The 27,344-nt window shown below is 37.2% G+C and overlaps 4 protein-coding genes across 5 annotated transcripts in view; 3 read left to right on the forward strand and 1 right to left on the reverse strand.

The window, feature by feature from the left end:
- Positions 1–405: 405 nt before the first annotated feature.
- The window catches only part of LOC125778145 (uncharacterized), a 98,191-nt gene continuing 71,252 nt past the window's right edge, over positions 406–27,344 (forward strand). Inside the window, exon 1 of the mRNA XM_049454713.1 lies at positions 406–680. Coding sequence (XP_049310670.1) covers positions 507–680 — 174 coding nt within the window. The 5' untranslated portion in view covers positions 406–506. The remainder of the gene's footprint in view (positions 681–27,344) is intronic.
- LOC105222193 (nuclear cap-binding protein subunit 1) overlaps positions 9,512–27,344 on the forward strand; it is a 42,591-nt gene continuing 24,758 nt past the window's right edge. Inside the window, exons 1-3 of the mRNA XM_049454643.1 lie at positions 9,512–9,723; positions 9,784–11,122; positions 11,188–11,291. Of these exons, the coding sequence (XP_049310600.1) occupies positions 9,681–9,723; positions 9,784–11,122; positions 11,188–11,291 (1,486 nt within the window). The 5' untranslated portion in view covers positions 9,512–9,680. The remainder of the gene's footprint in view (positions 9,724–9,783; positions 11,123–11,187; positions 11,292–27,344) is intronic.
- LOC105222194 (uncharacterized) overlaps positions 15,210–27,344 on the reverse strand; it is a 24,425-nt gene continuing 12,290 nt past the window's right edge. Inside the window, exon 3 of the mRNA XM_011199413.4 lies at positions 15,210–17,630. Within this exon, the coding sequence (XP_011197715.3) occupies positions 15,359–17,630 (2,272 nt within the window). The 3' untranslated portion in view covers positions 15,210–15,358. The remainder of the gene's footprint in view (positions 17,631–27,344) is intronic.
- On the forward strand, positions 21,003–23,036 carry LOC125778129 (general transcription factor II-I repeat domain-containing protein 2-like). Of its 2 annotated transcripts, XM_049454650.1 has the most exons (3): positions 21,003–21,327; positions 21,386–22,204; positions 22,268–23,036. In XM_049454650.1, exons 1-3 carry the CDS (start codon positions 21,067–21,069, stop codon positions 22,973–22,975), a joined length of 1,788 nt encoding a protein of 595 aa, XP_049310607.1. In that variant the 5' UTR covers positions 21,003–21,066; the 3' UTR covers positions 22,976–23,036. The 2 variants fall into 2 exon arrangements, with proteins under 2 accessions (XP_049310607.1, XP_049310608.1); XM_049454651.1 differs by having other exon boundaries at positions 21,386–23,036.

Here is a 27,344-nt window from a genome sequence, read left to right on the forward strand (position 1 = left end):
AGTAGTATTAAGTTGTATTTGTATTACTATATGCATCCCTGATTATGAACAATAGCTGTAGGTATATGGAATAGCATTTGTCTTGTTGTAGACATCTGGCGCCACGACTGTCTGCTTGTCGAAACAATAGACATCTGGCGCCGCACTGTCTGCTTGTCTAGTTAAACAATTGCTGAGTCTGGCGCCGCGACTGTCTGCTTGCGTCTGGCGCCGTATAGCATTATGTTCTGGTAATTTCCAGACGCAATATTCTAGAAGGACACGTCGGCATCAGCGAGAAGTGCGTGGCTATATAAGCCGTGGCAGCGCCAACGTAATCAATCAGTGCTAAGAGTGAACTGTTATAGTGTAGACGAGTTGTAAAATAAAGAGTAGTTGAATTGAATTAAACAGTAAACGGTTTTATTTGTCAATCCAGAGATACGAACCTAACAAAGTAAACTAGCAAGAGTAAATTCGTAACAATTGGTGTCAGAAGTGGGATTGTCAAATAATCCAAATTCAAGATGGTTAAATTCGGAGAATTGAGAATTCAGCAATTAAAAAAGGAACTGGAGGAGCGTAATTTGCCGATAAGCGGGCAAAAGGCGGATCTGCAGGCACGATTACGTGAAGCAATGGAAGCGGATGGAATTAATGTGGACGAGTTCGAATTTGTTGGGCCAGAAACTTCTACAAAGGTAGAAGAGAAAGTAGAAGAACAACGAACATCATCAAGTGTAGACATGAACACGTTGTTAGTGGCTATTAAGCAAATGGCAGAAAATGTAGTGCAAACAGAAAATCGTCTGGCACAGAAAATGGCAGAAAATGCAGTGCAAAAATAAAATCGTCTGGCACAGCAAATAGCCGAAATTGCAGAAAATTCAGTGCAGGCAGAAAATCGTCTGGCACAGCAAATAACGCAAATATCTGAAAATACATCACAGTTAGAGTCTCGCCTTACACAACAAATAACTGAAAATAATACGCAGTTACAAAAGCGTTTGGTACAACAGATTACAGAAAATAATACACAAGTGCAAGAGAAATTTTCAAAATTTGAAGACGAATTAAGCACAATAAAAAACGACGAAGAAAATTTAAGATCAGAATTTCTTCAACTGAGTAATCGTGTGCGAGAACTGCAACTACATGGCCATGCACCATCAACAAATAATCTAAGATTGAAGGCACCCACATTCGATGGAAGTATTCCATTCCAAATTTTCAAACTTCAGTTTGAAAAGACAGCAATGGCCAATAATTGGAATGCAGCGGACAAGGTGGCGTCCTTGTTTGTATCATTGAAAGGACCTGCGGCAGAAATCCTTCAGACTATTCCAGACTGTGAACGAGACAACTATGAGGCATTGATGAGTGCGATAGAAAGACGATATGGTAGTGAGCACCGGAAACAAATATACCCGATCGAACTGCAAAATAGGGGTCAGAAGATGAACGAGTCATTGCAAGAGTTCGCAACTGAAATCGAACGACTGGCTCATTTGGCGAATGCAGATGCACCTGTGGATTACATTGAGAGGGTAAAAATTCAATGTTTCATAAATGGAATTCGTGATGTGGACACCAAACGCGCCACATATGCATTGCCAAAAAGAACGTTTGCTGAAACGGTTTCGCACGCCCTCACACAGGAAACAGCTTCCCTACTAAGTAAACCAGCACACAAAGTACAAAGAGTTGAAATGGAACAACCGGCGCTGATGGAAGAAATATTGAAGACTCTGAAGACAATTGCTGCACCGCGAGTAAATACAACAGGAAGATGTTTCAACTGTGGAAAAGCGGGTCACTTTGCCCGAAATTGCAATATAAAAGTAAAACCATCAAAACGGAAACAACCAACAGATAACGAGGACGGAGCATCCACATCTCACAAGTCGTTAAACTAAAACGGAACAGTTCAAAGGGGCGTGAGCTGGTTCCCACAACTATTTGCCCCGCCATCTCGATATCACAAATAGGTCGCCATGACAACAATCTTACTATCAATGGCATCGTAAATGGACGACTGTCAACGCTTACTTTGGATACTGGTGCCACACATTCAATTATCCGACCGGATGTGGTAAGAGGAACGGTTGAACCATTAGTCGGTTGCAAGCTTCGAACGGCCACCGGAGAGGAAGCAGCTGTCGCGGGAAAAGTGTTTTGCGAAGTAATGATTGGTACCCTGGAAGTTAATCACACCTTCATCGTAGCAGAAATCACGGATGAAATTATAATGGGAGTAGATTTCATGATTGATCACGGGGTTACTTTGGATTTAAACAAACAAATGCTGTTTTGCCAGAACATGGAGATGCCTATAAACACCGGATATGTGACCAACGTTGAAAGTAAGAGGGTGATTGTTGATGATAATCAGAGTATTCCACCAAAATCTGAGGCGATTGTATGGGCTAAAGTGAATGGAGGAGGTGGGACTGAAGAATTGTTGATTCTGGAACCAACAAAAATAGATACACCCATATTGGTAGGAAGAACGCTTGTGAAAATTAGAGAAGACGCCACCATTCCGGTCAGAGTAGTGAATGAATTCAACACGCCTATAAGGCTGAAGAAAGGAGCAGTAATTGGACAGTGCCAGAATATAAGTGCAATAGCACGATGCGAACGGTCAGAACAGAAGCCTACTATTGAGCCACAGCAGATAAGTCCTACACTCCTAAACAATTTGCTGAATGAGGTGTATGGAAATGAAAAATTAAAAGCAGAAAAACTATTAGAAAAATACGCATCCATATTTGCAAACGAAGGAAACAACACAGGAAGAACGAGCATTGTCAAACATCGCATAAATACCGGAGACGCTAAACCAATCCGGCAAGCTCCGCGTAGGGTTCCACTAGCAAAACGTGAAGATGCTAACAAAATTATTGAAGACATGCACAAAAACGGTGTAATCGAACCTTCAATAAGTCCATGGAGCTCACCTATCGTCTTAGTTAAAAAGAAAGATGGTAGCACCCGTTTCTGCGTAGATTATAGGAAGTTGAATGATGTCACAAAGAAAGACAATTATCCTCTACCGAGAATCGACGATACATTAGACACCTTGTCTGGAGCGAAATGGTTTTCTACATTAGATCTACAAAGTGGATATTGGCAAGTCGAGATTGATGAACGTGACCGTGAAAAGACCGCTTTCAGTATGGGCGACGGGTTATGGGAATTCTCTGTGATGCCATTTGGGTTATGTAATGCGCCTGCAACGTTCGAGCGACTGATGGAACATGTGTTAAAAGGACTCAACTGGAAGACATGTTTGGTGTATCTTGATGACATTATCATCATGGGAAAAAGTTTTGATGATCATCTGAAAAATCTAGAGGAAGTCTTTCAGCGAATAGCATCAGCCGGATTACGCTTGAATCCCAAAAAGTGTTCATTATGGAAGAAGCAGGTCACATATCTCGGACATAAAGTGTCAACTGAGGGGATTCACACCGAGGAGGGAAAAATAAAAGCAGTTAAAGATTGGCCTCAACCCACCAACATACATGAACTCCGCAGCTTCCTCGGCTTATGCACGTATTACCGCCGTTTTGTACCTGGATTTGCGAACGTGGCTAGAAGTTTACATGATTTAACAAAGAAGAATCGCCCGTTTGTATGGCAGTTGGAACAAGAAAAAGCGTTTGAGCAGCTGAAAGAACTACTTTGTACGGCACCGATGTTAGCTTATCCAATACTTGGAAAGAAATTCATCCTGGATACAGATGCGAGCGCTTATGGAATTGGAGGTGTCCTGTCTCAGCTCATCGACGGACAAGAAAGAGTAATTGGGTATTACAGCAGAGTACTCGGGAAACCAGAGAAAAACTACTGTGTGACGCGAAAAGAACTACTAGCTGTGGTGGAATGTGTAAAACATATCCACAAGTATTTGTATGGAAAACGATTCTTGCTGAGGACTGAACATTCAGCATTAAAATGGTTATTACAGTTTAGTAATCCGGAAGGCCAAATTGCACGATGGATCGAAAGATTACTAAATTACGACTACGAAACGGAACATCGAAAGGGGATTCACCACAAAAATGCGGATGCATTATCACGTCGCCCTTGCCCACTGGTATGTTAACATTGCTCCAAATCAGAAGGAAAAGAAGGTATAATCGCGATTACTGAATATAGAACCTGAAGATGATTGGACTCCTCACCGCATCAGAATCAATCAGCTGGAGGACCCTGATCTTGCAAAGCTGATAATAGCCAAAGAAAATGGGGTACGACCACCAAAGGAACAAATAAGTAGCGAGAGTCCAACGGCAAAAGCATATTGGGCCCAATGGAACAGCATAAACCTCGTTAATGGATACCTTCATCGTACCTGGGAAAGCGAAGATGGCAAACAGTCTCGTCTGCTGATCATAGTACCGAAGTCCATGATCCCGAAAGTGTTGAAGGAATATCACAATGGACCTAGTGGAGGGCACCTTGGAATTACAAAAACTATAGAGAAGATTAAACAACGGTTCTACTGGATCGGTTGTCGAGATTCCATAGCAGAATGGATAAGTAATTGCGTAGAGTGCATGGCAGCTAAAGGTCCTAAAGCCAAAAGTCGCGGTAGGCTACAACAGTACAACGTGGGATCACCATTTGAACGAGTCGCAATGGATGTTGCAGGTCCGTTCCCAACCAGTACGGCCGGAAACAAATATCTACTGGTTGTCATGGACTATTTCAGTAAATGGCCAGAAGTATATGCCTTACCAAACCAAGAAGCGAAGACAGTAGCCGAAGCGTTTGTAGAAAATTGGATAACAAGGTTCGGAGTGCCCGTCGAATTACACTCAGATCAAGGCAGGAATTTCGAATCTTCCATTTTCCAAGAAGTCTGTACATTATTGGGCATCCACAAGACACGGACAACAGCGTTACACCCACAATCAGATGGGATGGTAGAGAGATTCAACCGAACGCTCGAAGAACATCTGCGGAAAATCGTTGATAAAGATCAACGGAATTGGGACAAGTGCATCCAGATGTTCCTGCTGGCGTATCGTTCAGCGAAGCACGAGACAACTGGTTACACGCCAGCAAAGATTATTTTCGGATCTGATCTGCGACTCCCTGCTGATCTTAAGTTTGGAACGAATCCTACAGCTGTAAGAAATGATGGAGATTATTGTTCTGCCTTAAAGGAAGAAATGAATGAATTGCATCTAATGGTAAGACAGCATACGCATCTGATGAGCAATAAGATGAAGGACCGGTTCGATCAAGCGGCAAATTCTAAAGGTTTTGAAGAAGGTGATCTGGTCCTGTTGTACAATCCACTTCGAAAGAAAGGCTTGTCCCCGAAACTGCAGACAGCCTGGGAAGGACCCTATATGGTGACGAAACGACTTAATGACGTGGTATACCGCATACAAAGAAATGGAAAAGCACGATGTAAAATGAAAGTAGTACATTTGGAGAGGCTCGCCCCATTTGGTTCAAGAGGATTTGTGCCTAATCGGGACGATTAGGCGTTAGTGGAGGGCAGAGTTACAAACGTAGAATTAAGTTGCATTTGTATTACTATATGCATCCCTGATTATGAACAATAGCTGTAGGTATATGGAATAGCATTTGTCTTGTTGTAGACATCTGGCGCCACGACTGTCTGCTTGTCGATACAATAGACATCTGGCGCCGCACTGTCTGCTTGTCTAGTTAAACAATTGCTGAGTCTGGCACCGCGACTGTCTGCTTGCGTCTGGCGCCGTATAGCATTATGATCTGGTAATTTCCAGATGCAATATTCTAGAAGGACACGTCGGCATCAGCGAGAAGTGCGTGGCTATATAAGCCGTGGCAGCGCCAACGTAATCAATCAGTGCTAAGAGTGAACTGTTATAGTGTAGACGAGTTGTAAAATAAAGAGTTGTTGAATTGAATTAAACAGTAAACGGTTTTATTTGTCAATCCAGAGATCCGAACCTAGTAAAGTGAAACTAGCAAGAGTAAATTCGTAACAATATGATCACAGTTTAATTATATGCGCACTTCAATGAGCGTAATCATGTTGAACAGCTACAAAAAATTGTAATAGTCAACTAAAAAACTGGAATATGTTAGTGAATAATCGAAAGATGGTGAATAATCGAATCAATATGGCAGCCAAAATGGCGAAACCCAAATGTAGTAAATTTTACAACAAAAAGGATTTTATTCATAAACGCAGGCGCATATTCCACAAGCGACCTCGCTTCATTCATAAAAACAGACGCCATTACATCTTCCTGAGCATGCATTTGCCTACAAGCGACATTTCGCGACTATGGCAAACGCTAAAAATCATAAATTGAACAACTTTCTGATGCAAACTCGCAAATCACAAAAAAAAAACACGGAGTGACAAAAGTGGCAGCTTAGCTGTTTTCGATTTATAATATTTGTCAATTCTAAAATATTTTTCCGTGGCTCGCAAAAATCAGTGTCGATATGTGTGCAAGCTCATACGAAAACATACATATTTACGCTAGCTTGTTGGTGAAGCTGTTCTCAACAACAACACAATAGGAGCATTCTCTTGCTCTTGCAAAACCCGGTGCACGGTGCAAGCATTGCAGATTTACAACGGCACAACAACAAACACACGCAGAAAAATATATGCAAGGGCTGTGAAATATGTCAGACCAAAACCCGTGTATATTAGCGTGCAATGTCACGCAAAAATAAAATTGCAACCCTGTTGTAGTTGCCATTTTACATAAAGACATATTACGTCGTTAAACTGTTGAGAAAGGTAAATTTTAATTAGATTTTATAATTTCTATTTAAATTATAAAGTTTTGTTACAGTTTTTTTGTTAAAATTGCATGCAGAAGGCGCGCCAATTCACAATAGCCATGCACAATAGTCATTTACAATAAGTTGACTGAATCAGTCGCTCATATATTACTAAATTCTGCAATGGGTGCTCTCGTGCCCTTGTATATTTCGGTGTAGTATTTCTGCAATCTTGCAAGAGAGAATACCTCTAATGTTGTGGCGCTTTGTCGTCGCGTCAGTGCTTCGACAGATTGATATGCTGAATACAATGCTCGCGACACGACATGGCAGCACGACAGTGAACTGAAAACGGCGTTGTGCATCCTACTACATGAGCGCATGTACACAAGACAACGCAGTTGTCCATTTTGCATGGACACAATGAAATTTTAATATTTTGTTCAAAGTGAAATTTTTATGCAAAAAATAAGTAAATACGTAAATTATCAATTGTTATTACAAATGGTATACTAGAGCTATTTTGTGCTCTTATTTGTAAAATAACGTCAAGTTTGTTAGAGCTGTGAATAATTTTACATTTTACATATTAGTGGCATCACCACTCTTCCTCATCTCTCTATCTTCCATTCTACTGTCGTCCTACTGTCGTTGGCAAATATAGGATAACATTGAAGTTAGAGAGAACGACAACCGTCGGCCTGCAGTCGTGTAGTCGTGCAGCTGTCAAAATAACGGTGTCAGTAAGAACGTGTGTATTTTAATATTTGACAGATGCCGTTTGTCGTCTGTCGCCAGAATTGTATTCAGCACTTGACTTTTTGACAAAACGCGAGTTTCAGCCATTGGTTGTCCGTGACAACGGAGATGTGAAAAGATGCGTGCGGCACTTGTTATTCCATTATGAATGTTTGTACATACATATTTGGTTCGTATTTGCTTTCGTAAACATACTAACAAATGAGCAAAAGAAATAATACGAGTAGGCGTGTTTTATTTGACCAGCAAATTGAGCTATTGCTTATTTTGCATGGAAAACTTAGCCAACATAATTATGTTGGCTTATCATAAGCTATCATAGCTAATGTATTAAACTAGAGGCATTGCCAGTTCATCGCTTTTTCATTCACAATAGCAATGTTCTTCCCCAAAAAAAAAGTAGTTGGCAAAGCGAGAAACCTCATTTTGACAGTTGAAAATGTAAACAACCCATAATTACATATTTTTGATAAGTATTGAGTTAAAATAAAAACAAATATAAACTTTTTTCAGTTTTTTGTATTAGCCGTGTTTTATTTGCCCATCATAAGCTAATAACTACGTCTTGGACAAATAAAACGCACTTAGCTTATTCCACATATTCGCTTAAAAATGAATTGGGTTGGTAATGTGGAACAATCAGCTGATATACAATTTACCGTGCGATTCTGTACTGTGATACAGTCTTAAGTCTCTAAATTTGAGATTTTAAGTTAGAGACAATTTTTGTGACTTGAGACGATTTTGCTATTCTGTAAATGACACAAGTCACAAAATCTATTACATTTCATTATTTAGAGATGTTTTTACACATGAATGAAAATAAATGTGTCGATAACAAATATTAAATTTTCTATAACATAGTCAAAAACATAATTATCAATAAAAATAAAAATATATGTTGACTTTGTTTCATAATATTTACGAAATTTATGTAAAATTTATTTATTTTTAACTTCTTCGTGTTTGAGTTGCTTACAAAATATAAAGAAACGACAATCGATTAATATCTATGATGATCTTTATGCAGTATATTCAAAATGGCAGACAAGAGCTCTTTTTAGTTTTGTAACCTGCTAACTACCAGGTCTCATATTTGAGGCAATGTTTTGAGACTAACGCTAGAGACTGTTTAGTGAATAATAACTAGTCACAAATTGAGATTTTACCTCAAAATGTCTCAAATAGAGACTACAGACTGGTTACAGAATCCCGTTAATAGCTTTAAATTTGAAATTTATAAATATTTTTATACTATATAAATATATTTATTTTAGTTATATGATGTCTCAAAACACACTTTTTTAAACTGACCGACATGATTCCGGTCGAGCTACTCAGCCGAATTGCTAATTTTTTAATTTAAATGTTCACAAAATGCCTGGCTATCGTCCCTACCAGATTCATAATTTTTTAAAATTTATTGACAATGTTATGACAAAATTTATATAAAGAAACAGGGGGAAAAATTAAAAAAAACGTTCATTACTTTTTTATTTATCAAGATTTTTTCATGATTCTAGTAGGGACGATAACCATTCACGTACTTTTTAAGAATAAATTGGGTTTTTGTGTTTCAGATGATCCAATCGTGAGAAATCGTGTCCGCCAGTGAAAAAACGCATCTCATTCACTCAGCCATTTCTCCGACAAATGTCATCAAAAAATTCCGAAAAAAATTTGTTATTTACTCCACGATATACTTCTTTATATGTGAAAAAAGTTTTATTGCAGAGAAAAAATTTCTATGGAAAAATGTGTCAAAAAGCAGGACAGATTACCCTACTGATCCCTTAAATTTATTTTTATTGACATTTTTTGTGATGCGATTTCTTGTATTAATTTTCTATTCAAAGCGATTTAGGGACGATAACCATTCCCGTACTTTTTAAGAATAAATTGGATTTTTGTGTTCAAGATCCAAAGTAAGTATATAAAGTTTAAATAAAATACATTTTCTAACACTTAAAATGCATACTCTTATTAGAATATTCATTATTGTGAATGGCATAATGTACAAACTCATTGGCAATGCCTAACCGGCGATCTGTCAAAGAAATTATTAACAGCGTCTGATAAAAGCACGTATGCTAAATAATTATTAATTCGTAAAAAATTTATTATAAATTTGTAATAACCCAATTAGTGAACTAATCTTATATTAACATATTAAATAAATAAAGTAGGCAGCAATGAATCGTAGACGTCCTCACGATGGCGATGAAGAAGGCTATGGTAAGTTGACATGATTAGCGGCATGCTGTCAGTAAGTAAAATCATACCTTTAATTTTTAGATCACCGCAATCGCAAGCGTAGACGCGTTTCTGAAAATCAGGAAATTGAAGATAGATTGGAGTCACTCATTTTGCGGGTTGGTGAACGCAGCACATCATCAGTGGAATCGAACTTAGAAGGATTGGTTTCTGTGTTAGAGGCAGATCTGGGTACTTTTCGTTTAAAAATATTGCGAATTCTATCGGATTGTGCAGTTAAAATGCCAGAAAAATGTACTATCTATACGACTTTGGTTGGTTTATTGAATGCGAAAAATTATAAATTCGGTGGAGAATTTGTAGATCATATGGTGAAAACATTCAAAGAAGCCTTGAAAATGTGCTGGTGGGATGCCGCACGTTATTCGTTACGTTTTCTGGCTGATTTAGTGAACTGTCATGTAATATCAGCCACTAGTCTCTTGCAACTTCTCGACACAATGATTGATGTTTCAAATGAGGACACAGTACCACAAGTTCGTCGGGACTGGTTCGTTTTTGCGGTACTTTCCACACTACCATGGGTTGGCCGTGATTTATATGAGAAAAAGGAGTCGTCACTTGAATCTCTGCTGTTACGCATTGAAGTATATTTGAATAAACGTTCTAAGAAGCACCACAATGCTTTACGTGTATGGTCCGTGGATGCACCACATCCACAGGAAGAATATTTAGATTGTCTATGGGCGCAAATTCGTAAATTACGACAAGATAATTGGGCTGAAAAACACATTCCACGTCCATATCTAGCCTTTGACTCTATTTTATGTGAAGCACTACAACATAACTTACCCCCTATAGTGCCACCACCACATCATGAGTCATATGAATATCCCATGCCGTGGGTTGTTTATCGCATGTTCGATTACACTGATTGTCCTGATGGCCCTAATTTACCAGGTGCACATTCAATCGAGCGTTTCTTAATTGAAGAACACCTCCACCATATAATTGAGACACATAGATTAGAACGAAAAGATTGTGCAGCGCAACTATTGGCGTTCCCCTACAAGAACAAAATACCTCTAGAATACTGTATTGTTGAGGTTGTATTTGCGGAAATATTCCATATGCCTACACCTCGTTATCTGGAAATTGTTTATGGGTCCATTCTTATCGAGTTGTGCAAATTACAACCAGCAACACTGCCACAAGTGCTAGCACAGGCCACTGAAATTTTGTTCATGCGTATTGATTCAATGAATACATCTTGTTTTGATCGTTTTGTGAATTGGTTTTCGTACCATTTAAGTAACTTCAAATTCACATGGTCTTGGGAGGAGTGGGATAGTTGTTTGTTGTTAGATCCAGAGCATCCACGCCCAAAATTCATACAAGAGGTTTTACATAAATGTTTAAGGTATTGCTTTATTGCTTACATTAATTATACTTTTCCATATTATAAATTAAATCTTAATATTGTAGATTATCTTATCATCAACGGATCACGGAGATGATGCCTGAAACATATGCTAAGCTTATACCAGTTCCACCGCAACCCAACTATAAGTATGCTTCCGAAGATGCAGGTGAGTGATATGCATTTATTTCTACTATTTCCATAAAATTTTTCCCATAATGCTGACATTGGAAAAAAATTTCGAAAAAGTAAAATTTAATTATCTATATGCATATATAAAAATAACGTGCAACGATTTTCTCGGCTAAACAACTTTTTTTTAGTAAAATTTGACTTACTGTGTCCAGTTTGATCAAACATATAAGTCAGGATGAACTAATCGAAGTAATGAAAACCACACATATCGAGTTAACAAATTGTTCGAGTCTTTGAATGTTTAGTATTTTAATTTATTTATTCATTTTATCAGGTTTTATATTACAACTGCTAAATTTAACAAATAAATAATTATTTTATTTTCGTAAAAAATAGAAGACACATGTGTATGTATGATGTGAGCTGTTTTCTAAATGTTAGAAAAAACATTGATTTTTTGACGTTTCATATTTTTCAAAACGACCTTCGCGCTGCAATCATGGCGCATTCATTTTTTCTTGTCCTAACTCTCTTTCAGCAGTGGTATAGTTTTACTAAAAATGTACACCGCTCCGTCTTTCAGGTTGGCAAACATTAAAATATACTTATAATCCATATACACACATATGTATATAAAAGAAAGTTGTATTAGTTACACCGTTTCTAATTAAGAACGGCTGAACGGATTTGGCTGAAAATTGGTGGGCAGGTAGCTTTATTTCTTTATGTCAAAATTTAATACAACTCATAAATACAAAAATTATATTTCAAATAATAAGCATTTGTTCAAAATTCATGTTTGTAAGAATCATTTGAATATATGCGTACAATTTTAAACAGATTCTTCTTCAAAAATAATACAATTGCTAAGTATTTGGAATAGTAGAAAAGAACTGCAACCAAATACGCAGTGAAATAGATTATAACTGGCCCAGTATTCAGTCGTTGAGCAAGTATTATACCACGTGCATCCCAAAAGACTGCAAATCTCTTTTCAACGGTGGATTTCCATGGCCCAAATTCAACAACACTTTCCCAAAAAAAGAAATACTTTATTAACACACGAAATGCTTTAAGATCCATTTTTTTGTAAACTAAGACAAGTTAAATTGCTTCACAGAAATTATATAGAAGGTAGTAGTAGTATTAACTATGTATCAGCCACAGTGAAGCTTGGACGGGTCCTCTAGTATATAATATACTTCAAAGTTTCTTGTTCCATCTTATTCCACGTCAAAATATCGCTGTAATTGAACTATCATCATTTAATTCATCCTCGTTAGGATGCGAAGGTGCGCTGTCAAGAAGATGTAAAGCCTTTTGATGCAATCGGATTAGGATTTCACCTACTTAAAGAATAGATTTTTAGAGGGTATTCAGTTTGTAGTGTAGTGTTGTCTTTTTAGTAACGGTTATCTAGTCCACGTTGGGGTGGTAAGGTTCATATAAGTAGTTATCGAGGTCATTTAACAGTAGGCCCAGGAAAAGTGCTGTTTCGACGGAGTCGGATCATAGGGAGAGGGGTGTTAGATGCGTCGGGTTATCTGAGCATGCAAAGAGGTGGTCAGAGTCAGGGGGATCGTTGCATGCTGGACATACAGACGTGTTCGAAATAATAAGAACAACCAAAGTGAATATCGAAATCATTGAATAAAATTTTCTCAGTAATATTTTATTGAACCTTTTTTTCTTAAAAGATATATACATATTGTGAGTATTAAAAAAATTGAAAATCTGGTCATCAAATACGCACTAACTTTTTTGTACTGTAAATTTTATTGCATTGGGTCTTAAACAGCCTGTTCGAAAAAATAAGAACAAAGCATAAAAAATTATAAGAACACACGTTTGTTGTTTTGAAATGCATACAAATGGCCTTACATTTAATATGAAGTTGCTCCCCCACGATTTTTTATTACTTCGGCACATCTGGAGTGCATGGAGTCTACAAGGGTGCGGCATCTAGAGAGGGGTATGTTTTCCCAAGTATTCTTTCTGCTCTCCATAATTCTTCCAAATTTTGTGGCTTAGCATCCCTTATTCCCTTTTTTACATCCATCCATAAGTGTTCGATTGGGTTAAGGTCCGGCGACTGCGCCGGCCAATCCATTAATTTCACATTTTTGCTGCGAAACCATTCCTTAGCCCTTTTTGAGGTATGCTTTGGGTCATTATCTTGTTTGATAGACCCAACGCAGTGGCATATCCTCTTCTGCATAAGGTAAAACCACGTCATCCAAAATATTATTAACATAGAAAACTGCGTCCATAATGCCGGTGATCTTTATTAGAGGCCCTACACCATTCCACGAAAAACAACCCCACAACATCAACTTGAGACCTCCATGTTTTATAGTTTTCGTTGTGTATTTTGAATTAAATTGCTGTTTAGGAGGACGTCTAACGTACTGTTTTTCTTTACCAGAGTCGAATTGCACAACCTTTGTCTCATCGGTCCATAAAATATTACGCCAAATTGTTTTAGGTTCATTAATAAACCGTTTTGCAAATTCGAGTCTCCGTTTCAAGTGTACACTTTTCAGTAAAGGTACTTTTCTAGGACTTCGCGCTTTCAGATTAACGGCGATCAACCGTTTTCTTATTGTGCAAGTCGCTATTGACAATTCTAGTTCATCTTTTATCTGTTTGGAAGTTATAAACGGGCGCCTTTTAACAATTCTTTTGATGAGCTCATCTTGCCTATGGGTAGTTTTTCTGCGTCTTCCTCTCATTTCAGCTTTCAACGACCAATTTTTACAGTTTGTTATCATTCCGTTTGAAACTCCTAAAAGCTGCCTTATATTGGCAAACGTTTTTCCCTCGGAAAGTAGTTTTTTTATAATTTCTCTTTTCTCTGTAGAACAATGAGGAGCTCTTCCCATTTTTAAATAAATAAAAGTAATTTCCCGTATTCACTCGATTAAATTCGCGCACTGACTATAACATTAGGATTCACTAAAATGATATGCAGCTGACTTGCTAGAATTTTCGCAAATAACGGTATATAAGCAGCCTACTTGATTTTGTTCTTATTTTTTCGAACAGGCTGTTTAAGACCCAATGCAACAAAATTTGCAGTACAAAAAAGTTAGTGCGTATTTGATGACCAGATTTTCAATTTTTTTAATACTCACAATATGTATATATCTTTTAAGAAAAAAGGTTCAATAAAATATTACTGAGAAAATTTTATTGAATGATTTCGATATTCACTTTGGCTGTTCTTATTATTTCGAACACGTCTGTACATATATTTGATATTGTCGATTCTGGATAAGAAGGAGTTTAACCTGCTACAGTATCCAGAGCGAAACTGCACAAGAGTCACTCTGGATTCTGGCGGCAACTCAAGCATCTTTCCACTCAATTATGCTAAGATAATTTATGCAGAGATTGAAATATTAATATATTATCAAACTGTTATGTTTTTTTTTTAATTTTCTTATAATTTCTTACAAATTGACCGATATATGCGTTATAAAGCCAACCGGAAGTTTGAAAATCTTGTATGTATTAGGTATATGAGAAGTATTGAATTTTTTTTCATTTATGGCATTACGACATAACATTACCAGTAAAAAATGATATCTGAATTTTATTAAGATACTTCACATTCACCTATGTGCATGTATGGTATAAGGATTAAAGTCAACCGAAGGTTTGATAATCATATTAGTTGTATGGGGGCTAGGGCAAGTTTTCACCCGATTTAGTCCAATGTAGTTGCAAGGAAAGGGAATGGAAATATTAACCTTATATGCGGTTTAGTCAACTGAAACATCGAAAATCTTTATATTAGGTATACGGTGGATAAGAGAAGTATTTATTCGATTCAACTCATTTTTGAAAGAGAGGAAAACTATTATCAGAAAGAAATTCTCATAGAATTTCAATAATATATCTCTCAAATTAGTCGTTTCCTTCGGTAAAAAGTTAGCCATAGTTAGATAAATTGTTTCGCACTTATATTTATTTATTTAATATAAATATGATAGAAAATTTATGTATAGAAAAATTATAGTGTAAAGTTTTGCAATTTCATTAAAAGACTCAATTTTTGGTATTCAAAGCACACGGCAAAATAAAAATAAAATTCACTTTTTATTCTGTGTTCACCTCATTCTCACCATGATCACTGTCATCAACGATAACTGGTATTTCCTCACCATTGCTACCGACTTTGATGCTCACCGACTTGCTAACTGATTTTTGAGTAAGCACTTCGATTACCTCACTGCTTTTTTTTGGGGGCCGGTTGTTATTGGCAGCGTGGGTTGAATTGTTCGCTGATCCAGTGGAAAATTGATTTTCATGTCTCTGGTTTTGCTCTTTCAACACACGTTTTTTATCTGTTTTAGATGAGTCTTCCTTCGCGGGATTGATTTCTGAGTTCGGTTTCACGTCATTATTTGGCGAAGACTGTTTGAATGAATGTTTACGTCGAGGTTTCCACTTCAGCACCGGCTGCTCGGTGCTTGTTGTCGAGGGACGCACATGTTTCAGTCGATATCGGCTGATCGCGCGTAGGGAAGGCGTTTCTGATGTAGAAGTAGAAATGAAGTTTTGTGTGCCTTGCTTGGGCGGGAGTGTGGCGTCATCGATGGATGTCGTGGATGGCATTGCAGTTGTGGATGAAAGCATCGAATTCGTGGTCTGCAAAGCAATTGTCAGTAAGGAAGGAATTGTTGTTGCAAGCAACTCTCTTGTAGTGGGTGAAAGAGTGGTCGTGATTGTTGTAGTTGCTGGGGGCGTACTGCTGTCAGCTACTATTAGGCTCGCCGTCGTGCTGCTGGTCATTTGCGTTTCAGTATTTGGGTAAGCCTGCTTATTTTTGAACGATATTTGCAGGTCTTTTTGGCTTGGTTTCTGTTCTAAATCGATCTTTTGCTTACCAACCTCCTGTGATTCATCTTCGTATGGTATGCGCTCATCCTGATCACTATCAGGTGAGGGCAATTGCGCAGCTATCGAGTAGGGCCTTACTACATTTTTGCTTTTCACAGGATTTATGTCGATATCTGGATATTCGGTGTATTGATTCAGTTTTGGCGACTCCAATTGAGATGCGCCCAGTTCGTAAGATTGTCCGTCAAGGGGAGGGTTGTGCGCTAGGTTTAGGTAAAGTGGATCAGGTTCAGAATATCGTATAGGATTTTCATTCATGGGTTCGCTTTGTACAAAGGGTTTATTACGTGGTAAAGGTAGTTCATCCTCCACTATAGGTCCTGGATAAATGAGTAGAGGAACTTTTGAGTCAATCGGTATCTGATAAATGTATGGCCTCTTCAATGGCGCTACTGGTGTGACTTGCACTACATGCTCCTTGCGCACCTCTGTATCCGTTTTAGGAAAATTTATGGGGTTTACTGTCTGGGGACCCTGTTGGAAGCTGTTTTTCAAGCCAGTATTGTAATAGTTATTGAAAGATGTAGGTGCCGTGATTTCACTTATTATGCTTTTATGTGAGTTAGTTGGCCTATTAAGAGGCTTTTCAGCACTACTGAGCTCATTTTCGGTACTTGTAGTGCTCGTCATATAAAAGTGATGGTGAAAGTGATGCGTGACCACAGGTGTAGATAATTTGTCAACGTCACCAGCCAAATTTAACTCGTTAGAATTCGTTGGAAATTTTATGGTTTCATGCTCCAATGTGGGTGGATATAGTTCTGGGCGTGGAAATTTCGTTTGGTAATTGGGTCTATATGTGGTGGGTGTGGGATAATAATTCCGGCTTACCGTACTCAGTAAATTCGGAAATACTTTTGTCTTTGGTGCAGTCTTAATTGGATAATCTTTTATATACTCCCCAATATTTAATTTCTCTGGCGAAGGGTAGTGCGGAGATGGCTGGAAGATGCTTTGCAAAAAAGTCGATTGGGGCATAGGTGTCGCCGGCCGGTGCTGATTCACGGATCCAAGTTTAAAATTTCTACCTGTGACATCGTCAAACCGCCGATCTGGAAATCGTGAGTCATCGTTGTAGAATATTCTCCCAAATGTATGTGGATAGTCATCATCTCGTTGTATATATGTTTGCAACGTACTACGTTTGCTATTGTTGCTGTCAGATTCGGCTTTTCTTTTAACATTACCCACACTTTCGGCACGCAACGGACTCACACTGAATTTAATTTCATAACGAAATTTTCGATTGATATCACGATGTCGTATCTTCTGAACTTGCCACAAAGCCCACACATGATCGCCCTCACAGTCATAACCACATTGTCCTTCCACGAACCGGAAAGAATTGTTGCCTATTTTCTCAAGATGTCCACTTGCAAGCGTAACAATATCTCCAAACCGTGTATCAATAACACCGTGTTGCGGCAGGTAAGGAGAATGCAGAAAGTTGTTGTAGGCGTTTTGCTGACTGGAAAAAAGCGAGATGGAAATTTTTTTTAAATACTTTAAACACAAAATGAATTAAATGTAATACAAACTCTATAGAACCAAGTAAGGGTGGTCTCAGTTCGTATGTAACCGAACATTTCATATTTTATGTCATAGATGGTAAGTACCTATTCTAAATAATTCTTCATGTCCGAAATATTTACAAGGTGCGTTCCAAAGTAAACAGGACTTAAAAAAAAGAACAAATGGTTTTTTGGCAAAATCTATTTATTTTATTCAAAATAGTATCCTTCTGTTTCAGCTTTTTGCACGATACAAAAGCATGTCGAACGAGTGTTTTAGCTCTTTGACCGGTGTGGCCGGCAGTATGTCGGTGCAAGCCTTTTGAATGGCCTCTACGTCTGCATAACGCTTTTTTTCATGGACAAATGCATTTTTCCGAAAAGGAAGAAGTGCCATTTCAGGTGAATACGGGGAGTGATTAATGGTTAAAATGCGATTTTTGTGTACTCTGCTACGGGATAGGCAATCATCGCCATAAACTTGTTTCATCAATTGAAACGTTTCAGTAAACGTTTTACCAATTTTAAAACAAAATTTAATGTTGCCACTTTGTTCGAAGCTCATTTTGATTTTGAACCGATAACACAAACATACTGACACTTACGAGTAAAACGCAATAACTTCACTTCCAATCGCTCACACCTTGCGCATGTTCAAGTGCTCCATCACAATGCCAGGAATCACATATTTTGATAGACTTAACATGTGGACAATTAAACGAAGTAAAACCCTATCTCTGCACCATATAGCAGGACGGGAATAAAGAATGACTTATAGAGTTTGGTTTTTGTGCGTCGAGATAGGGTTTTACTTCTCAGTTGCCTACTCCAGGGATGGGCACATTTTTAGCCCGCAAAGTGCGCACGAGGGCTAGATGAGGGGAATATCAGTTTACGGATAGAAGGGCATAAAAAGTTGCGAAAAAAATCAATTACATTGCTCCGTAACTTAATGTTCATCGCAGAGTCATAGATAACTTGATACGAGACTCTTTGGTTCGAGAGAGAGCTGTCAAAACTCGCATTTTTTATAACATTTACCAATGATGCCACTGCTGAAAAATATTAGATTGGGTATATAATAAATTATACAAAACACTAAATTAAACACTTTGAAAATACATACATATGTATATAAATGCTAAAATGAAAATCATTAATTAATTTACATAAACATTTAGTTTGCCAAAATATGTTCGCACAGTTCAATGAAATTTCATTTCACACTCGTCAAGTTGACTTTCGTCAAGTAATTATAACGCTGCCCTTCTGGCATCTCCCCTTTTTCATTAACTGCTGAGTGACGGCACCCTGATTGTGTTTTGCTGCCAGCTCAGAAAACAGATCAGGCTGCCCTGCCAGCTGACAAGCGAGAGAGCAAGAAAAGATCAAGTTATCCATGGTAGAGTGGTTGCGGCAAATACTGATATTGTACACAAATTAAAGAGCGGAAGTTTACTTCATATCGGAATTGTACAGTTATGTGAACAAAAAGAGGTAAACATAATTTGCAGGTTTTAAAGTTTCGCATTAATATTTGCTTTTATTTACCTTTGCATGGTGGGAAATTCTAATCACTGTTAGGAAAAAAATTTATAAGTTATACTTGTATCTAAAAACAATTTTATTTAATAAGAAAACAGCACATTTTAAAACTTCAAACATCTATGGTTGTTCCTATTTTGTTTACACCACTGTACATGAGATAGAACTGTTAATGGTGGTGATGCCAGTTGTAAAAATTCATTTTAGCTACAATTGGGAAAACTTTTCTCAAGTTATGGGCTTTTATACGTACATACATATGCAAGGCAGTTTTATATATCTACATACATATATAATATAAAAAAAAGATACTTGTGACCATAATATATATTTTGTTTAAACATATTGTAGTTCCATTTAATGAAAATGGAAATGCTTATATAAATATATATTAAATATTATATACATACATATATGTATATTAAATATTATATATGTACATATATAAATATATATTAAATATATATATACATATATAAATATATATTAAATATATATAAACATATATAAATATATGTATATTAATATTTGTGATATTTTCAGTTTGGTTGTTTTATCAAAATATTCAAAGAATTGAGGTTTTTTCCATAATTGTTCTGTTAAATTTTAAAAATCTAAGTTGCCTCTGGAAATGTATTAAAATTATAATACGCGCTATAGAAAGGGAACACAAATTTTCAAAAACATAACATATCATCAAATAAAAATATATTTGCGCGGTATGGCATTATTGATTGAGAGTGGCTAAGCACACAAATAGAATACAAACGCTAATGGCAGAAACATCGTATTTCGCTTCTCCCTCCGCTACGAGCGGCAGGCGTTTTGTTCTCGTTTTCATGCGAACAATGTTGCCATTACTCAGGGATGGGCACATTAGCCCTCAGTGGCATTTTGCCCGTGCGGGCACGAGTGCACATTTTGAGGGCTAGGTGAGGGGATCATCGCGGGCAAACATGAAGAGGGAAATGAGAGCAACGTATTTTCCACCACCATTGACGGATCTATCACATGTACAGTGGTGTGAACAAAATAGAAACAACCATAAGGTGTTGTGAAGTTTTAAAATATGCTGTTTTCTTATTAAATAAAATGGTTTTTAGATACATAACATCACATATATATATTTTTTCCTAACAGTGATTAAAATTTCCCACCATGCAAAGGTAAATAAAAACAAATTTTAATGCGAAACTCTAAACTCTGCAAATTATGTTTACCCCTTTTTGTTCACACAACTGTACAATTCCGATATGAAGTAAACTTCCACCCTTAAATTTGTGTACAATGTCAGTATTGCCGCAACCACTCTGCGATGAACATCAAGTTACGGAGGAATGTAATTCATTTTTTTCGCAATTTTTCTCAACTTGTTATGCCCTTCTCTCCGTAAACTGATATTCCCCTCATCTAGCCCCCGTGCGCACTTTGCTAACTTTGCGGGCTAAAAATGTGCCCATCCCTGCCATTACTCAATACGCATATGTAGTTCTGCACACATCTAACTTTTCAATTATAATTTTTCATAAAATAAAATATCAAAACTGAAATCAAACTAGTAAAACTAGTTTATATATTTATAGATAATAGCATTCGGTTCTGATTTTGAGTTAGTTTAAGAAAATTTCAAATATATTGAAGACAGTTTTTATAATTATACGGTATATCGAGCCTGGCAACCCTGCGTTGTGAGAAAGCAATCAGCTGAGTCGTTTCTTTGCGGAAAACCCCAAGTTGTTGGAAATTCTACGGTAAGCATGCGGTAGAAGCGTTGTTGGTTGATTTGTGTATATGCGTTTGAAGACAGTGGTTCAGAAACTGAAATTATTATAATTTAAATCTGCCGAAATGTTATCAGCGGGGGAAAGCAGTGCCCAAAATTTTAAAAGAAAAATTAATCCATTTAATGTGGAATGGGAAGAAAAGTATTTATGTCAGGAAAGCTCTGGTAGCATACAATGTCTGCTATGTAAAAAACATGTTCCGATGAAAAAATACAATATTCAAAGGCATTATGAAGCGCAACACGAAGAATATGATAGGTATACAGGTGAATCCCGTACCAATTTTTTTATGAACTTAAAGTCGTTAGGCAACATTAAAGCACAGGTTTGTAGGTTATTAAGTTGTTCCAAATATGGTATTATCTGGAATATTTTATTTTTAGGAGTGTTCTGTTGATAGTAATGGTGCAATCTATGTTAGCTATGCATTTGCACTTAAAATGGTGTTAGGTAACCATCCATTTTCCCATGGAGATTTCATTAAAGAATGTATTTTGGAAGCAGCTGGAACTTTAACTAAAGAACATCTTCCAAAGTATCAAAAAATCTGCTTATCGCGTCGAACCATTGCACAAAGAGTACAGGATATGGCAAGTGATAGTGAACGGCAGTTAAAGAACCGAATTTCCACCTTTACTTCTGTATCTTTGGCTCTAGACGAGAGTACGGATGTAAACGATATTGCACAGTTGGCTGTGTTCATTCGGGGCACAGATATTGATTTCAATATCACAGAAGAGTTGCTGGACATAATACCTATGAAAGGAACTACAACAGGAGAAGACATTTTTAATGCCGTTATGAATTGCGCTGTTGATAAGGGCTTAGACTGGAGCAAAGTGCATAGTGTGGCGACAGATTGTGCTAAATCAATGACGGATCACAAAAGCGGGTTTATAGGCAGGCTTAGAAGCAAATTTAGTCTAGAAAAGTATAACGACTTCATTGCGGTACATTGCTTGGTACATCAGGAAGCCCTATGTGCTAAGTCGTTAGCTTTTGCACATGTAATGGATGTTGTCGTTAAATGTGTCAATTTAGTGAGATCTCATGACCTCAATCATCGTCAGTTTAAAGAATTTCTTGAAAGTATGGAGTGTGATTATGGGGACATACCATATTACACAGAAACACGATGGTTAAGTCGTGGGAAAACACTTTCAAGATTTTACGATTTGAGGTTATCAATTTCGAACTTTCTGGTAATGTTTTGTGTACATCGTAAACGGATATATATAATATAATGTTTTGATTTTATTCTATAGGAATTCAAAAACAAATCAATTGAAATATTGCACGACACAAATTGGATAGCGGATTTAGCCTTTTTAGCTGATATTACGGAACATCTTAATGATTTAAATTTGATATTGCAAGGAAAGCATAATTTAATTTTCGACATGAGTGACGCAATCAAAAGCTTTAAAAGGAAGCTTGAACTTTGGAAAGAGCAGTTGGCTGCAAGCAATTTTTATTTTTTTCCTCGTCTCAGGGCATTAGGTGAAAATCAAGCGCTGAACGTTGAAAAATATTGTTGTGAACTTTCAAATTTATTAGTTGAATTCTGTGAAAGATTTACAGTATTAAACACACTTCAAGAAAGTTTTGACATTTTCGTAGCACCTTTTACCTTCGATGTTCGCAATGCACCACAGGAGTTACAGCTTGAGCTAATAGATCTGCAGTGTTCTACTATTTTAAAAAATAAGTTTGCGCAAACTTCAGACAGAATTACTTTTTATAAAGATCTTTGTGTAAAGAAATATCCTTGTTTGAAACTTTGTGCTTCGAAAATTATATCTATGTTTGGAAGCACCTACATTTGTGAACAATTTGTTTCAATAATGAAATTAAACAAAAATAAAATAAGAAGTAGGTTATCTGATTTAAATTTTAGTACAATAATGCGCGTAGCTACAGCAAATGAGATAAAACCAAACATAGAATTTATCATGTCAAATAAACTAAATTAAATGTTGTTATAAAGACATATTAAAAAATTATTACTCAAAAAAAATATTTATTATACTTTTTGTTATTGTTAGGCAATTTTTACAATTATTACCCACAGTGCAACATCCCAAATATGCGCGCGCTCTCATTTGTAAACATGGTGTGGTAAAATACGTTGCTCTCACTTCCCTCTTCATGTTTGCCCGCGATGATTCCCTCATCTAGCCCTCAAAATGTGCACTCGTGCCCGAACGGGCAAAATGCCACTGAGAGCTAATATGCCCACCCCTATCCTACTCTGTCCAAAGTAGCACCTGTTGGCAAGAATTATTCTGCGTTGAATTTCGAGGCTGACGTTGTTGTTGGTGTTAATACCGGATTCAAGATAGACAAAATTATCTACGACTTCGAAGTTATGACTGTCAACAGTGTCATACAGCCGGGTCCTTAGGAATTCCTAGGAGTTCTTAGGGTCCCCGAACTGGCAGTAGATCACAGGTAACACTGTGGTCTACAGGTCATACCAAAGACTAAAACATGGTACCACGGGGAGCAGTAATGCCCTTGGAGTTCGCTCCAATCTGCCTCATTGGGTTCGGCCCTTTGGGGAGATTCGTGGTGGCTGTGGTTTAGACCTAAATGCAGGAAGGGCTTTTGTCCAATGTGGAGTCGCACTGCGGCCGGGTGCCGGACCCAAAGTACGGCAGAGGTTTAGGTAGGCCTCGTACCCGACCAAGGTGGCTAGGGTGTTTTTCCTTTGGTTTTCACCCGAACTGATTGGTACCAAAGTATGAGTGTGGGGCGGCACTTTGCTTTGGTTCCCAAGGTATAGTGTTGTGCATGCACTTATGCTTTGGGGCGCTGATCAACGCTTTGATTTTGATCCGTTGTACTTTTTGAGTGCCGTGGATTTAAGTCTACTAGTGGCAGGTATTCACGTTAAAACACATTGACAGTTGTCAACAGTGACGTGCGAGCCTAGCCGCGAGTGCGACGACTGTTTGTTTGATGACAGGAGATACTTCTCCTTGCCTTCGTTCATCACCAGACCCATTTGCTTCGCTTCTTTATCTACTTTGGAGAAAGCAGAATTAACGGCGTTGTTGTTGAGGTCAATGATATCGATATCATCGGCGTACGCCGGCAGCAGTACACTCTTATAGAAGATGATAACCTACTCTATTTAATTCTGCAGATGATGATTACCTAAAGATGGAAAATGTCAACCAGAGGATCGGTATCTAAGCAATTTTATATATACATATACTCCATATGTTAAAAATATGTTCACTAGGTTTCATTAAGGTACCACATACATATATGTATGTACATTAACCAATCATATGGAGCAAAATAGTTATTTGGACGTTAGGTTAAGTTTTCGCCCAATTTTGTATCTATTTTAGGCACAAAGATATACTGTTATGAGTAAAAAATTTTCATTGAGATAACTCAAATATTTCCCGATATATCACCATTGAACCGATTCGATACACAGAAATACTATAGTCAGGAAAGGTTTCTGTCTGAATTTGAATTGTAAATTCACACATTGACCGATATTTTCGTTTAAAAATCAACTATAAATACTGGGGTCCACATATTCGGTACTTAGAGGTTTGAGCAGTTTTGATTGCAAAGTTTTAATGTCTCTGGCGTATTTTGTAATTTATTTTTCGTGCTTTTAGTAGTTTTTGACAGTATCGTTATACGGGGAGCGAGTAGGATTATCTTCCGATTATATCCATTTTAACACTATCGGTAGGAGCTTATATGATATCTGCGCTTAGCAAATTTGGTTGTTGTAGCTTTAGTGGTTTATGAGATATGTGCAATAAAATTATTAGAGGACGATGCTACGCCCTTTTTTCAAAAATGTTCGATCCCTTGACCCAAATTACAGTTTTATATCTTAATTTAGTTCTTAGTTATGACACCTTACAGGTTTTCGGTTACTGACGATTTGTGGGCGTGGCAGTGGTCCGATTTCACACATTCAGGAACTCGTAACTGTTTTTGTACTAAGGAACCGCATACTAAGTTCATCAAGATGATAAGTACAACCGTTAAGTGAATAAAACTATTGTACCCTGTAGCAATAGGTTGGAAGAGTATAAAAAATCATGGTGTTACTGTCACTATAACGTTTTGAAAATGTTGCATTTTGTTATTGTTAGAAGGCAACACGAGCATAAACACGATAGAACGCGCCTGGTTAGAAGGCAACACTTTGAGCAAAGATCAATCGACCCTGAACACATGTTGAGAAAAAAACACGCAACTTTGACAGCCCGAGCATAACACGATAGAACAACGTGTCTTCACATTGAACAATTTTATCACAGTTTGATGTGAATTTTGGGTTGAGGCATAATTGGACCATACCTTTTTTTTTAAATGAGATGATTTAATATCATAATATTTGTTTTTATGGGGTTATTGAAAATCACAGATCTACAACCACGCGTGTTTCAAATTGAATGGAGGAGATTTAAGGATTTCAAGAAAAATGTCAAAAAGTCATGGGAAATTTCCCCAAACGAGCCCGTATGGTATGGAAATCCTATCCTATATGCTTTATGATTCAATAAAAAAATTACAATCAAAAGACTAAGATATTAATTTAATTCGACTATTTGTTGAATAAGTTGGACATACAAGTATGCACCTACATACCACCACCGAGCAAGCTCGCATCGATGTTTCAACATTTAGTAGTAAATGTAGCAATGCTCCACACGCCAACGCTACGACAGCGTCTAAGCAATTAATACTAATTTAGCAAACGTAACATAACATTCCGACACACTTAGTTTTCACTGACGCAACTTAACCAACACTGCGGACCTCACCAGTGCAATAATAAACAAGTAAGGAAGTTCTTGCAACTTGCATGAACCAAAGCTGGGGAAATATCTTCAGGTGTTCGCAAAACCTTATATAAAAAAATGTTGCGACAAAATCGTCAATAGATTAAATATGTCATTTTACTAAGTTACTTACATTATAGATCACACACTGTCATGATTTTGTCGCTAAACTCAACCGAAGAGGATAAATTTAATAATTGAGTTGATTTGGAAAACGTCAATCAGTGAATCGAAATTCGTTATATTAACGATATGACATTTAGACCAAAAGTATAGACCAACAACTGCTAATGGTTAATGTTGTTTTATAATATTCAGAAACCTTGTCCACTTAACCAACCTAAAGCTTCAATGTCAACTGTAAATCCGAAAATAAGTAAAAATATGGTTTTCTTGTATCCATTGAGTGCGTAGTCTGCTATTATGTTTCAAATCGTTGTCTTCTTGCAGTATCCAATCATAGTTATTTTTTCTTAAAGTATTTCAGCTAACTTAAGTACACCCATTTTAACACTCTTTTGAATAAATGTCTGTTTTTTTTTTTTCTTAGCCAAATACGTCTCAAGGGTTTGAACAATACAAAAGTTGATGCTTCTGTAAATATTTGGCAAGCACTGTGCAACTACATAACTAATATCTTATATCGTAGCTCAATTTTTATTTTAATTATCGCATTTCTCATTAAAATCTCCAATCACGTTGTTGTTTTTGGCGCCACACTGTGATATAAAAAGTATTTACTCACCCACCAACCACACATATGTACACACACTAATCTCATATGAGGCTTAGCCAAGGACCGGCGTGTACTTTTGGGTGAACATCAGTGCAAATTTGCATATGTGTCGGTGTGTATATATACAGTTGCTGACAAATTAATTGAAAGTTGTAACTTCGCTGGATTTTCTTGTTATTGCTCTGACAACTATCAATAGGGATTTTCAACAAACTAGCAGCGCCGGTCGCCCCACAAAACGAGAGAAGTTGTCAACAGGAACCTTAAAACACATGTGGCATATATAGTAGATACATACTTGTATATATGTATGTAAATCTCAGCGCATAAAATACACTTGCCCCTAAATTACTATTTATTGCATGCAACACTTTATTAAAGCTCTCGAAGTGGTAGTTATTTTATTTTTCTTGCTACTACCAACGTTGTCAGCCATTCGTCAGCGCCGCTGTTAATGCCTTCTACACGTACCTACTGCCATAAATTTTGCCCATAAGTAGGCGCTAACACATACGACCACTTGAGTATTGCAACTGCAGTCGCTCCCTTCATTGCAATAACAAAATACGTGTCTATACTCGTAGTACGTATACCATATATAAATACACCGTTTGGGGCATAGGACAATTCGTGGGGTGATGGTGTCAAATGTGTCACTTGTAAAATTTATGTGACACATACATACATAGCCACACGCAAAATGCTTGCAACACACCCATTACTTACATTGAAGGCATTCCGTGCCACACTGCAGATACATGAATACACTCATATCTTAGATAG

This window comes from Bactrocera dorsalis, chromosome 4 (genome assembly GCF_023373825.1).
Source record: "Bactrocera dorsalis isolate Fly_Bdor chromosome 4, ASM2337382v1, whole genome shotgun sequence".
Lineage (NCBI taxonomy): Eukaryota > Metazoa > Arthropoda > Insecta > Diptera > Tephritidae > Bactrocera > Bactrocera dorsalis.